Here is a 13,968-nt window from a genome sequence, read left to right as displayed (position 1 = left end):
CAGCCCGCTTCTGCACTTCCGCAGCTGCCGGCATTAATCTAAAAGCCTTGCCGAGTCGCCATCCAGATTAGCAGCCAATACATAGGCTCCCACACAGCTGCACCCCAGGCAGCCTGAGAATAGTGCAGAGCAGTGGTCTCCAAACTTTTTTGATCGTGCACCCCTATCAGTAAAAAGTTTTTGAGCACACCCCCCCAATATATGTATATTTATAGAAACAGAAGTTCTAGTGTTTTCTTCCCGCACCCCAGTGGATCATCTTGCACATCCCCTGGGGTGCACGCACCCCACTTTGGAGACCACTGGTGTAGAGCAGCGATTCCCTATCTGCGGTACACGTACCACCAGTGGTGCGCAGACACCCTGGCAGTGGCGTGTGGTAACAGATTTATTACAATTACTTTATCTGACAAAAATTTGCTGGTGGCGCTTAAGGTTGAGCTGAAAAATTTGCTGGTGGTGCTTAAGGTTGCATCATTTTAAACTGGTGGCATGCAATCTGGCAGTTTGGGAACTACTGGTCTGGACAGCATGACTGCTTGCTCCCAGACCTCCCTCTTTGGGGGAGAGAATGGTCCGGATGACCGCATCTTGCCTCCAAAGAGAAGCCACTGACCTCACTGTGACGAGAGAGGCATTTTGTTACTCTTTAAATTCAGTTTCATTTTAGCAGTGTATCGCCACTTCCCTGAAATAGCTGTAGTTGCAGAAGCGCCTGTCAATCGAGGCATATATATAATCATGAATAAGTAAAGGGAGGTGGCAGATGAATTCGGTGCATTTTTCTCTCTGAAGGGTACGATGCAGTCGGCTCTGGTGTTGGCAGACATTGACTGCAACACAGGGCACTCTAACATGTTAAATCACAGTATTAACCAACCAAGGTACCACCCTCCAAACTGCTTTGGTGCCTCCTTGCTCATTGGGGCTGTGGAAAGAGGGTGATAGATGTTAATTGGGCAGTAGACACCCCCCCACCGCACATCAGGTTCATTCAAGAGGTCCCTGAATGAGCACCAGGCATTACTGCTGCTCCACAAAGAAGCAACTTATGCCTGTCTTAGGACAGCTGCGGTCAGGGCACGATCAGGGTCTGGTAGACTATGGTGCTCCACCAGCTAAGCCTGTTTCCAAGAGCTTTCTAGATGCAGTGCCAGGGGAAGGAAGACTCATACTCTTTCCTCCTCCATCCCTCAGGCACTTGCCTAACACAGGACCTGATTTGGCCCTTCCCGAAAGATGGGAGGAATTTGGCTTCCTAACAGTCCCAAGACTTCTCTACAGGTTTGTGTGATCTCCACACAGGTCTGAGGATGATGAGAATAAAACACCTCCATGCTGTTGCAATTTAAAGGACTGTCTAGAGATCCTCGTAGACAGCAGGTGCTATTGGGCTAGGGTCTGTCCAGCGGCATTAGATGCCTCATAGATCTTCCAGTTTAAATCAATGACACAGCCAGAGTGAGGGCACAGAGACATTAATCAGTGCCCAAGGTCACACTGGACAGCTGTGGAAGAGCTGACAGTTGAACGAAGACCTCTTGAGTCTCTGGGCAGAGTCTTAACCACCAGCCAGCTTTCCTTTCCATCACCAGTGCATTAAAAGATCAATTAATGAAGAATTAGTATAGTGCCAACTGGAGTACCAGACACAGTATGGAGGATGCATATGTAGCATCCAGGGGCAATAGCAGCAAGAACCACAGGAATTGGGTGGAGGCACCTGAAATAGCTTTAGTGCACGCTTTGTTAAGGTCCCAGTCCTATTAGGCTATTCAGTGAGTCCATGGGAGTTTGGGGAACTCATCAGCCAATAGGGTAAAATCTTAAAGATGAATGTATGACAGTTTCACCCTTTGAGAAAAGAAACGCCCAATGTTAAGGCTCTAAGCCCGGAAATAAATAATCCTGCTGCAAGGGATGGAAAGATCTTTCTATGTCAGTGGCAGGGATATATTATTTTTATTATTCTTGGAGTGCTGAGGGAGCATTTAAAGCCAAGGAAAATCATTTGCCCCTGAACAGCTGGGAATATATTCTGGTTTGTTCTTATATATTAGGCCTGCTCTACTCTGTGTACCCAGCTCTTATCTAGGACTGGAGTATGAGGGCTCACCAAGTCTATTGCATAGTCTATGAAGTGGATCTTTGTCAGGTTTATAAGGAGAAAAATGTAATGGACAACTCTGTAGAGTACTGGGGTGCGTTCAGAGGTGCTTTTTTTCTTTCCGGATAGCAAAGGTTCAATGGTTGATGAGAAAAGTGCTTTTTAATAGGTAGGATTTTCTTATATGAAAGCAAATGGTAAAATCTTTGAGTTCCTTTTGTAAAAGACCTGGTTGTAAACAAGGGGCCTGATCTTAAAACTGGCTCCATGTGGGTTGAGTCCTATGTCTGTGTGGAGCCACGCCAAGGTCAGATGAACTGGGCTTTTACTCACCTGTTCAACCACCATATCTTCAAATCATGATGCCTTTCAGTCTTTTGTTGCTTAACCTATAGTCAGGAAGACATGAGACATCTGTAAGATTGTGTTTGTTGGAATTTTTTTTCAAAAAATGCTATTTTTGTAACAGAGACCATGATTTCTCCAGTGCTTGCGCCTTGAGGAAGGAGTGTCACCCAGCAAACTTGCAAAATAAAGAAATGGGAACAGTTTTGTGGCAATTCGTAACAGGGAAACATACTCAAGTGCTCTGTATTTTAGTGCTGATCTGCCTTCTGCTCAACCTAGATGAAGATATCTTCTCCTGGAGCAAACGAACAGATCTCAGATTGATCATGTTCTGTCTCATGTTCCCATGACCTGCACAAATAGAGGAATAGGAGGTCCTACCAGCTACCTACCCTCTCATTTCCCATCACAACAAAGCCTCTTTCCAGTACCTTTCAAGACTGGTGCATCCACTCACATCTGCCTCATATTGCATGGCTATTACCTAAAATTTTATGACAGACTTTGGCTTGGAATGAAGATTGGCATGAAAAACATTCTTGCACTGCAGCAAGTGAAAGAGAAGAGTACAGACTGCCTTATGCTAGCATAGCAATGTCTTGAAAACTTCTTGTTCCTATCAGCAACTCTTTTGACAGCTGATATAATAACCAGACACATGAAATGTTAATTTATAAGATTTCTTGAACTAGAGGTACTCAGATCAGACATCAAGTTAACCAACACATGTACAGACTAGAACTCTGAAAATAGGGTGTCATTTCTGTTCGGTGTCTTTGAAAGACAGAGCACAGCTTGGCAAAGGACAATACTAGGGCACGGATGACTTTGTGCTCTCCAGACTTTGAATGGCTGCAGAGGTTGCAATGGCCCCTGATACCAGCGCAGGTCTTGCGATGCTTGGCCTTCTGGCCATTTTACCTTGGCTGCCTATGACTTGTTCTGTTGTGCTGCGGGCAACACAGATGCTCTGAGCCCTGCATCTTCTCCTACCCACGGCAACAGGTAGGGCCTGAAACTAAGTCAAACTTTCAGCTATAGAAAAGTCTATAACTGAAATATGATCGCCATGCACCTTTGGTCTTCAGTAACCCGCAGATATTTCCCATAGCTCTTTGGAACGTGGAGATTTTTATGTAGCTTCTAAAATAGCATCCCTGCTACTTTCCTCACTAAAACTGAGTACAATGTAACCAGATGAAATGGTCATCACCCTTAATATCATTAGTCTGACAAAGCTCTAAATGCCAGGAATCATAGAGTTAAAGATCTGGGTTTATCTGTAGTACTCCCCATTATACATTGGCACAGAAGGAGCCAGAATTAAAAAGAAATCTAACCAATGAAAATTTCCTCAAAGTCATTGCACAGTTGGTTAGACTGAAAATATTTAGAGCTTTGCCTTTGAATTGTTTTGCATGAAAGGTTTGAGCAATATCATTGATCATATCATACCAGTCTCAGCCACTGTAATTCGAGACAGGCCATGCACATTGACTGCAGTGTTCTGTATCAGGGCTCCCAATGCATGTCCATAATGTACGCAGCTTGACACGCGTGACAGATATGTATACAGCTGGGTTCTTCAACTTTCAGTCAAGGTCAAGGGTCACCTGAACCTAGCATTCAAAGGTGGGCATGACTTACCAGTTTCTGTAGCCAGTGACACAAGGGAGTGATGTAGCTAGCGTCTTGGCCAGACAAATTTGACTCCCCAACCCAAATGACCATTGCTATATTCTGTTACAAAAGCCATAAGGTGGAGAGCTGACAGCAGCCATTGGAGTCAGGGGTCATATGACAGGGGTATGAGTCTGCAATCCTGACTGTTAGTTACAGGGGACAAAGGAGAGTCAGAGGCAGAAAGCAAGTGAGAGAGAAGAAAGACTGAGCCAAATGCATCCTTGTGCCTCTATAAAAGAATGGTGCTGCAATAACCCATCATTATGTCATGAGGTTTGTAGCCAACGTGCAGTAACTGTCTGCTGCAGCGATGCATAAGAGAGTTTTATGTCTCTTTAATTCTATTCAGTGGCCAAGGGCTCTGCAGACACGGGTGCCACTGCCATGGGGTGTATCCACAATGTGTGTCGAGTTGTGTACATTACAGATATGTGTTAGGAGCCTCCTGCAAAACATTGAAGTCAATGTGCTTGGCTAATATCACAGAGACCTCTCTTTTTTAAGTAGCAAAATTAATCAGGCCATGTGAGAACATCACCCCATGCGAAATTTATTCTTTTTCAATTAATTCAGAAACATACAGCACACTTATAAGATGGGAAACTCCCTTCTTGAGAGCACAGAGGCAGCAAGGGATCTTGGAGTCATTATTGACTCCAAGGTGAACATGGGCTGACAATGCGAGGTCACGGGGTTGGCAGGGCTAACCGGACCTTGTCGTGCATCCACAGATGCATCTCAAGTAGGGTCAAGGAGGTGATCCTCCCCCTCTGTGTGACACTGGTCAGGCCGCAGCTGGAGTACTGCATCCAGTTCTGGGCGCCACACTTCAGGAGGGATGTGGACGACATTGAGAGGGTCCAGAGGAGGCCACTCTCATGATCAGGGAACAACAGGGCGGACCCTACAATGAGAGACTGCGGGACCTGAACCTGTTCAACCTTCACAAGCAAAGGCTGAAGGGGGACCTGGTGACCGTCTATAAACTCACTAGGGGGACCAGAAGGGTTTGGGAGAGACCTTGTTTCCCCGAGCACCCCCTGGCATAACAAGGAATAACAGCCACAAGTTGTTGGAGAGGAGGTTTAGATTAGACATCCGCAAGAACTACTTCACGGTCAGGGCAGCTAGGATCTGGAACCAACTTCCAAGGGAAGTGGTGCTGGCTCCTACCCCGGGGGTCTTGAAGAAGAAGCTTGATGCCTACCTGGCTGGAGTCATTTGAGCCCAGTTTTTCTCCTGCTCAGGCGGGGGGTCGGACTTGGAGATCTACAAGGTCCCGTCTGACCCGACCGCTGTGATTCTATGATTCATACACAACAAACAATGGAAACTAGTCTTATTGTTTGTATAGATGCTTAAAATGTCCTAGGCAAAATCCCACTTAGTTATTTAGTAAAAAAAAAATGTAATTCCCAGCATACGACTATGAGAAGAAATTTCAAACTGAAGGAAGTTTTTTAGGGGGGTCAGGGAGAAGGGAGGAGTTGCAGTTGTAAGTTATTTTAATGTTAATATTCAGCTCATAAGGTCTTTGCCTAAAACAGCACTAGCAAATTTTCCAACTTAAAGACGAAAGTTTTAGTATATTAAGATTTTTCTCCAGGTGCTAGTTCTGCATGTCTGGGAGTGAGTGATGTTACCCAAGAACGACGAATGACTTGCAACTACCAGTTGAGGAGATTTCTGTTAGTTCAGGTGATGGAGGCCTGTGTTTCTGGAGCCAAAAGGAAAAAACAAGGGCTTGAATCTTATTTCTCCATGGCTGTGAATGTGTGTGTGACTTATCTAATTGTGCCTACCCACAGCCCAAGGGTTTGTTACAATTAGATTCACTGGTAGCTTCCCAAAACCACAGTGAAAAGGGGAGAATTTAGTTTTCACTATATATTTAGCTAGTAAATGAGATTAAGTTTAATGTGCAGGTATAATGTATGAATAAAAATATTGAATACGATATCTAATGCACGCCTGGGAGCTGGGTGGGTATTCCTGAATTCTGCTTGATCTGCTAATCGTCATTTCATGTTTGATTTATGGATTTTCATGTCCTGGGTTCCCCATCAGTGAAACGGGCATAATTTTACATACTGTGACATGCTTGGATGATTTATATGTGAAAAGTGGTGTGAAAGGGCAGAGCACTGCGCAACTAGCAGGTATCCTTGATACCAGTACTGGTTAACCATAGAGCACCTCACAAACCTTTCTTAACTTATCCATGACAGCTTTGTCAGGAAAACTGAGAAGCAGTTTCTGATGGAGGCATTTTGGCAGAGAAAGAAAGCCTGGCCTAAAAGCTGCAGAGCTGGAGGAGGACCCAGAAATCCTGGTGTCCCGGCCTTGTGCTGAGACCACCCCGTCTCACACGCCTGCCCTATAAACTTCAGCTCCTACAGCTTCATGATCTTGGAGGTCCCTTCCAGCCCTACTGTCTGTGAATCTATGAATGGCCATGGGGCCATCTGTTATATGGTGACGATTTAAGAACTAACTTGCCGAGACTTCACCACTACCGTTCCTAGCCCCCTCTCTTAGGTCTTCTCATGGGACACATTCACCGTTCTGTCCCCGTTTTGGGTGTGCACGCGTGTATCTAGGCGCACACCTGTAGTACAAGGGCTTGGGTGTTTGGGTGTGATACCCTGCTCACTCCTGTACCCAAGGGGAGGATTGCTCTCCATTTCTCGGCGGTGTTTGACCCCCGACTGCATGCCCTTGTGCAAAGCCTGGGCTCGCCGACCAGGACGAGACAAACAAGCCAAAGACGCGGTGGCTCTCTTGCACTGGATTCTGCCCCGGGGTTAATCCCGAGCAGCTCAGCTAATCTCCCCAGCCTTGCCGTGCCCGGAGGGAGCCGGGAGTTGCTGGGAATGAGCAAGGGGAGGATTTGGCCCACTGGAAAGCCAAAGCAAACGCGGCGTTTCTCAGGAAATTTCTGGAACACGAATAGTCACCAGCGAATAAAAAAACCTAGGGAGCAGCGCCCTTCCCTCCCCCCCGCTCCCACCCACACCCAATTTGTTTGTGTTTCTCCGCTGTCAGATGCAGTTAACCATTTCAGCGGCTGAACGGGGGCTGAGCTGCCAAGTGAATACTTTGGATTTGAAAGGCAACCGCAGCCCCTTTTCAAAGGAGCCTGCTCCGTCGGGCAGCCACATCCCGGTGCTGATTTGCTGCAGTGGAGACCGCAGCATTTACAATATGCCCTCCCCCCTCCGCCTGTTCTGCTTACAGCATCAGTCTGTAGCCAGTGCAAGGAAGCAGCAGTGATACCCACTAAGCTATTCATGCTCGGGAATGCCTAAGTGATAGTACAGTGCCTCCGAAGAAAAGGCCAGCGATTGCTAACCTCCCTCAAGATGCAAGCCAGCGCCGATTCCACCAAGATGGACTGCCTGTGGAGCAACTGGAAATGTCAGGGTATTATATCTCTTCTAGTGTTGCATGCCTAGAATAAGGGAGAAAGGGAAACCCAAGGCAGGAACCATCCATTTTTGCATTGTTCACCTGTGGGCCTTTGCATGTTTTGTTTTTTTATTCCCCCCCCACCCCTTCCCCCAGAAGATTTTCCTTGAGGGGATTTTACGAAATAACTTCATTCGGGGTCTGTGGATTTGTTTGCTGTCTCCAGTTTTCAGCTGCTTCATCTTGCATTGAATACAGCACCTTCCTCCCCTGCCTGCAGCTCCTCTCACCAAACACCCATCCCTCCGCATGCTGCCTTTTCCCATCCCCTGACTCCCCGATAGCCGGCATGATTTCATGTCTCTTGGGCTTTAGAAGAGGTCAGCCCTTGTGAATTTGGGTCTCTTTGGGCTCGGGAGGGTGTGCAACAGTCACCTTGTGGAGCTCCAGCGCATCTTTTCTGCTGGGGCACACCCATAGTGAGACCGGGGGCTACTGTCAACACAAAGAAAATGTAGGTTAGGCATTATCTGTAATAACACTGAGCGTGCTGTGGCATTGCCATGCACTTTCCAGTTTTCTGGGTTCCAGCCTTGAAACTGGTCCCTGATTGTTTTTAGCCCTCTGCTTGCTTTAGGGGGAAAAAAATCTATGTATTCTGATGTTTTGCTCCTCTGTTGAGCAAGTGTAGAGAACAATAGAGCCTCCCTTGTGTTATAACAGATTTATTTTGAGACGGTCCATATTAGCGCTGGGTGTGGCTGGCTACCTCCTAGCTTGCCTTAGACAGCTTTTCAGCCATTTTTATTCAGCTTCACACTTCCCAGCCAGCGTCCCTCCTTTGTTGTGGTAAAGGGCTGGCCGTGTAACACTGCTTGTCGAGCAGATTACAGGATGGAGCCAGGCTCATAAGCTTGTGTGGGTATCAGGCAGGTTTTGTGTTCTTTCCTTTTAATTGTGCCATGACTGTCGTAACAGGAAGGTACCTGTTTACTTGGAGCCTGGGGTTGCATATGGGAAATGTTCTCCTTTAGGTCCCTAAGAGAGAGATTACGCCCGTGACAACTAATTAAAAGGCCCGCAGCTCATTCTGATTTCATACCATCAATAGCACAGTGTGCATTGTAGCAAGAGGCAGAAAACCATGCTGAACATGTAGATTTTCAGGGGCAGGTAGGTGGGAAGGGGGATACCGATTTTCTTCTGGGGGTTGCTGCTGATGTTTTTGAAATTTGCAGTTCTGTACATTAGTCTTCTGTCTCCCCTGAGCATAAGGAGGAATAGCTAAAAAGTAAACAGATGCACCTGTTAGTATGAGCCTCTAGGAGATGACACTTCACTTGAGTCAATCAAGGAGCAGGCTTCAGAAAAATGTGTGTGTTTGTGTGAGAGCTCACCACCAAAGTGCATGTATTTTAAATTGAATTCTGCATACAAAATGCCATTCAATTCTTCTTTTTGTTCTGTATCTTGTTAGAGAGACTGGCTGTTAAAATGCTGCTTGTTCTTGTAAAAATGATAGATATGCTGAGTCAAGGTCTCAAATTCACCTTGACTTATGCCCAGATTGGATTCTTTTTTCATCTTTGTCACAAAAAAAGAAAAAAGGAATTAATTAAAAAAGATAAGGTCACAGGGCATGCTATTTTTGCTGAATAGTTAATAATATGGTGGTATTAAAGAGTAATCTTTAGGTGTTACTCCCCTTTGAAATCTAAAGGCTTAAAATGTGGATGACAATATGGATCACATGGATTAGGGAAAAAATGCATTGGGATAAACCATTACCATTGTTTGTTTATCTTTTCCTTTCTCTTTTTATGCTTAAAAATGAAGCATCTGCAGTGAAATAGGGAAAGCACAAAAAGCGTCAAGAGACATTGGCAATGTCAGTTAAATCCATTTGATCAATCCCAGATGCACTGTGTGATGCAGAAGGGTAAGCCCAAAAAAAAGAAGGAGAAGAAAAAAGAAGCAAGCACTTCTTTTTTTTTTTAATATGGTCATTGTAGACATTGTGTCAGCACAAAATATCTATTCTGCGGAAATTGTACATTTCCAGCTTCGTTAATTGTCCGCATCATCATTGCTTCATCTCCGATAACTTCTAATTAAGCTAAGGAAACAACAGAAAAAGAGAAGAGCCATGGCAAATAATTGCAGTCAGAATATACTATATTATGGAAATATGAGGTTGGGATTAGCACAGATTTAAATGTAGTAGAAATTCAGCCATGCAATTAAGTACAATGAAAGACTGGGGCTACAGTATGCCTAATCCTAGTAACATTTTGGGGTAGGTGCCCTGAAAGGGAATTGTTTCTTTTGAATAGCAAAGCATGCAAGATGGATCTTTATACCTTCTGTCAATATTCTTTGTGGTAATGAAGGTACAGTTGATATTATACCAGTGTGAAGTGTTCAGACATATCGTGGAGTGTTCACACCTAACTATATTGCATGTGTGACATGATTGTGTCAATGACAGGCTATGATATAATCCTATGGGAGAACAGAAGTGTCATCCTCCCCTGCCTGGGCATGTTCTCCCTTAAAAATATCTCTGCAGTTTGGTGAATGGCAACCATCTTATTTCATTTATGCCTTCACCAGTGGAAGGCATTGTATGGGCTGGGATCAAACTAGCCATTATGCACGAGTGTGCAGAGGTACGTTTCTGCTGGTCATGCCAGCTAACGCAGGCCTCCATGCATTAATATCCACCCAAAATCCACTGCAGAATGTAGTACTTCAGGGATGATGTCACACACCCATTGTGCAGTGCTCTGAGCTCATGCCCAAAGCATGAGTTTCAGAGGCTGAGCTTTTGGGAGCAGCTTGAAGACACAAGATGCAGCTCCTACCAGCTGAGATACATGGTTTGGTAAATCAGGCTACCTGGCATTTCACAGAGCTGTGGAACAACCCTCTAGGACACCTTCGAAGCCATGCTTATGGTATATACCAGTGTTGCAAAAGCCAGGTGCCAGTGTTGACTGGGAACACCGGAGTCCTTGATGCCCAGCTACCTGTTGCTTTACTGGAATATGGTCAGGAGCAGGGTTTGCACTGGCAGCTCTTCTGAGCATCCTCATACTTTCTCAGTTAACATACAAACTGGCTTTAATGTGGCATGAAACATTTCTCCATGGGAATATATATTTTCTGCATTTAGCACCAGTAGGAATATTCACCAGTAATAATATTCTTTGTCAGTAAAAGGTAATCTTGTTAACAGCTTTGGGCCAGTGTCATAGAACGGTAATATCTTTCTGTTGGTATTCCTAGTCCTTTCCACTTTTTCAGGGATATAACAACCGTAGCAGAAGTGCTAACGTCATGGCCCTGTCAGATTCTAGTCAATTTACAAATTCTGCTAAATATCTGTCATCAACAATCTCAGACAGGACACAAGAAGAGGAAGTGACACCCAACTTCAGCAAAAATTGTGGGCTCAGACCTCAGCTAGTATAAAAGTTCTTCAGTGCCAGGTGGCAATCTGGCATAGATCAATTTAGTTGCCTTGACTTCTGTAGCACATCCCTAGGCTCTATCCCAATGGACGGTGTAGCTTCTGATGTCATGGGTGATGTCCTATAAAATAACTAAAGATGCCAAGATTTTTAGAGAACAGGACAAAAAAAAGAATCTTCTGATTTCACATGTTCTTTGTCACAAAAATGATACGGCTGACCTCGTGAAAATCAGGAGGAGGTAGTGCATACTCCCTAAATTAGACCATTGCTTCTCAGTGGCTTGCTGGTTTTCATAATTAGCACAAAGTAGAGGGAAGCACGGTGGAGATGGCAGAGGGAGATGCAAATTGTTTATTGCAGGCTGTTTAACATGCAAGGAACCTGCTGGAACAGCTTACGTTTGTATGAGCAGCCTGAGACTTTGGACATTTTTAGACATTTTACCTGCAAATTGAGTCAGCGGGTGCTGGGTGACCTGGTGCATGTGCCTAATTGTGGTTTTTTAAGAGCTACACTTGTGAATATATTATGTTGGAGTCCTGTTTAGAAATCATACCTTACAGGCTCATCTCTGTTGACCTCAATGAAAGATTGTTGCTGTAGATTTATACAGATGCAAAGTCACTGAGAGGGTCCTAGTTATTTGGTCATCCAAGTTTTATTTAAAACAAAGCCCTTATTGCTACCTCTCCCTTGTTTTACCTTTTTTCCCTTTTCAAGTGGGCTTCAGCCTGGTCCCAGCACTAGTCTGCAGGCTGCTCACCTCATTGACACTCCAGATAGCTGTACCGACAGCTCTCCGAGGCTGCTACCTACTTCCTCAGACGGGCGCTGTCCATTCAGCCTGTTCTGACGTAGCAGGAGCCTGCCCACTCCTCTTGGCTACAGGCTTCCTACAAGCTGCCTTTACAGGGCATTAGGAATAACAGGACTCATCAAGTATTATCCATGCACCTTTTCCAAGGAAACAGAAAGTTTCATTTTCTCTTAATTTTGTGTTTTCAGCTGAAATTTATCAATTTTTATTGGAACAAAACAAGCAAACAAAAAATGTCCCATTTGCTTGAATCAAGACAAAGCATTTTGGGGGGGGGTCTTTCCCATCCCCTGGTGAAGAAGGTGGGGCGGGGGTAGCAGAAAGGGTGGGTGGGGGAAAAAACCTCACTTTAATTTTGATTCAGTCAAAGCCACATTTTTATACCACCAATAAAAATAAAACATGTCAGTCATTTGACATACAAAAGTGCTAGTTTCGTGAAAACAAAATCCACTGGTCCTAGGAAATGGGCTTTCTGTGCTATGCCTGAGCCACCTCCTTGCCTATCACTGCCCGTCCAAGTAGTGCACATGGACTGTCTACGTGGTAGTGCTGATGAGGAAGGGGCTGAGCTTTCTGGTTCACCCAGCTGGGCAGGTTTAGGTCCATGTGCTATGAGCATGGCTTAGAGGTGGGCACTTTATCCAGGAATATGAGAGGGCATGTTAAAGATTTCATAGATTTCATAGACATTAGGGCTGGAAGGGACCTGGGAAGATTATCGAGTCCAGCCCCCCGCCCAAAGGGCAAGAAGTCAGCTGGGGTCATAGGATCCCAGCAAGATGAGCATCCAATTTACTCTTGAAGGTGTTCAGTGTGGGTGCTTGAACCACCTCCGATGGCAGGCTGTTCCAGACCTTGGGGGCTCAGACAGTAAAGAAATTCTTCCTTATGTCCAGCCTGAAACGGTCTTGCAGGAGTTTATGACCGTTCGACCTCGTCAACCCTTGGGGCGCTCTGGTGAACAAACGTTCCCCCAGATACCGGTGGTCACCCCGATAAACTTATAGGTGGCCATCAGATCACCCCTGAGCCTGCGCTTTTCCAGGCTAAAGAGCCCCATGGTTCTCAGCCTGTCATTATAAGGTCTGCTTTCCTGACCTATGATCATGCGTGTGGCTCTTCTCTGAACTCTCTCAAGCTTCTCCACATCCTTTTTGAATTGTGGAGCCCAAAACTGGACTCAGTACTCCAGCTGTGGCCTCACCAAGGCCAAGTACAAGGGGAGAATGACATCCCGGGATTTGCTTGAGAAGCATCTATGGATGCAAGCCAGCGTTTTGGTCGCTTTAGTAGCCGCAGCATCACATTGCAGGCCCATGTTCATCTTGTGGTCAATCATGACCCCCAAGTCTCTTTCTTCTGTAGTGCTAGCCAGCGTAGTACTGCCGAGCCTATAAGGATGCTTCAGATTTTTCCTCCCAAGGTGGAGAACCTTGCATTTTTCAGTGTTAAACACCATCAGGTTCTCATCCGCCCATTTGCTGAGCTTGTCCAGGTCAGCCTGGATCACCCGCCTGTCTTCTGGTGTAGATGCTTTACTCCAAAGTTTGGTGTCATTGGCAAACTTGGCCAGCCCGCTCCTGATTCCACTATCCACATCATTAATGAAGATGTTGAACAGGATGGGTCCCAGGACAGAGCCTTGAGGGTCCCCACTGGTCACAGGGCACCACGATGAGTGACTGCCATCAATCACAACCCTCTGGGTCCAACCACGGAGCCAATTTCCCATCCAGCGGATCGTGGTGGAGCCAAGGCCACAATTGGCCAGTTTGGCCAAGAGGTGATCATGGGATACCAGATCAAAAGCTTTTTTGAAGTCAAGATATATGACATCAATCTCTTCTCCCTTGTCCAGGTGATAGGTCACCTGGTCGTAGAAAGAAATGAGATTGGTCAAGCAAGACCTACCCGCAACAAACCCGTGCTCACTATCCCTTAGGATGTTGGCATCGGCCAGTCCATTAAGGATGGCCTCTTTAATAAACTTTTCTAAGATCTTCCCCAGGGTAGAAGTCAGGCTGATGGGCCTATAGTTGGCCAGATCCACTTTCCTCCCTTTCCTGAAGATAGGCACCACATTGGCCTTCTTCTAGTCTTCGGGCACTACACCAAAGCACCAGGAG

At 45.6% G+C, this 13,968-nt stretch overlaps 1 protein-coding gene across 2 annotated transcripts in view; it reads left to right on the top strand.

Annotated features, from left to right (window-relative positions):
• The first annotated feature begins 7,168 nt into the window (after positions 1 to 7,168).
• The window catches only part of LOC149872341 (reticulon-1-A), a 28,008-nt gene continuing 21,208 nt past the window's right edge, over positions 7,169 to 13,968 (top strand). The window contains exon 1 of one of the 2 annotated variants that reach the window (XM_090034302.1): positions 7,169 to 7,555. In XM_090034302.1, coding sequence (XP_089890428.1) covers positions 7,501 to 7,555 — 55 coding nt within the window. In that variant the 5' untranslated portion in view covers positions 7,169 to 7,500. Of the gene's footprint in view, positions 7,562 to 13,968 lie in introns of both variants that reach the window. The other variant, XM_090034301.1, reaches the window with a different exon arrangement.

The sequence above is a fragment of the Crocodylus siamensis genome, chromosome 2, assembly GCF_052110815.1.
Source record: "Crocodylus siamensis isolate JL-2025a chromosome 2, ASM5211081v1, whole genome shotgun sequence".
Lineage (NCBI taxonomy): Eukaryota > Metazoa > Chordata > Crocodylia > Crocodylidae > Crocodylus > Crocodylus siamensis.
The sequence above is the reverse complement of the archived record's forward strand: the minus strand, read 5'-3'. Positions and strand labels throughout refer to the sequence as shown.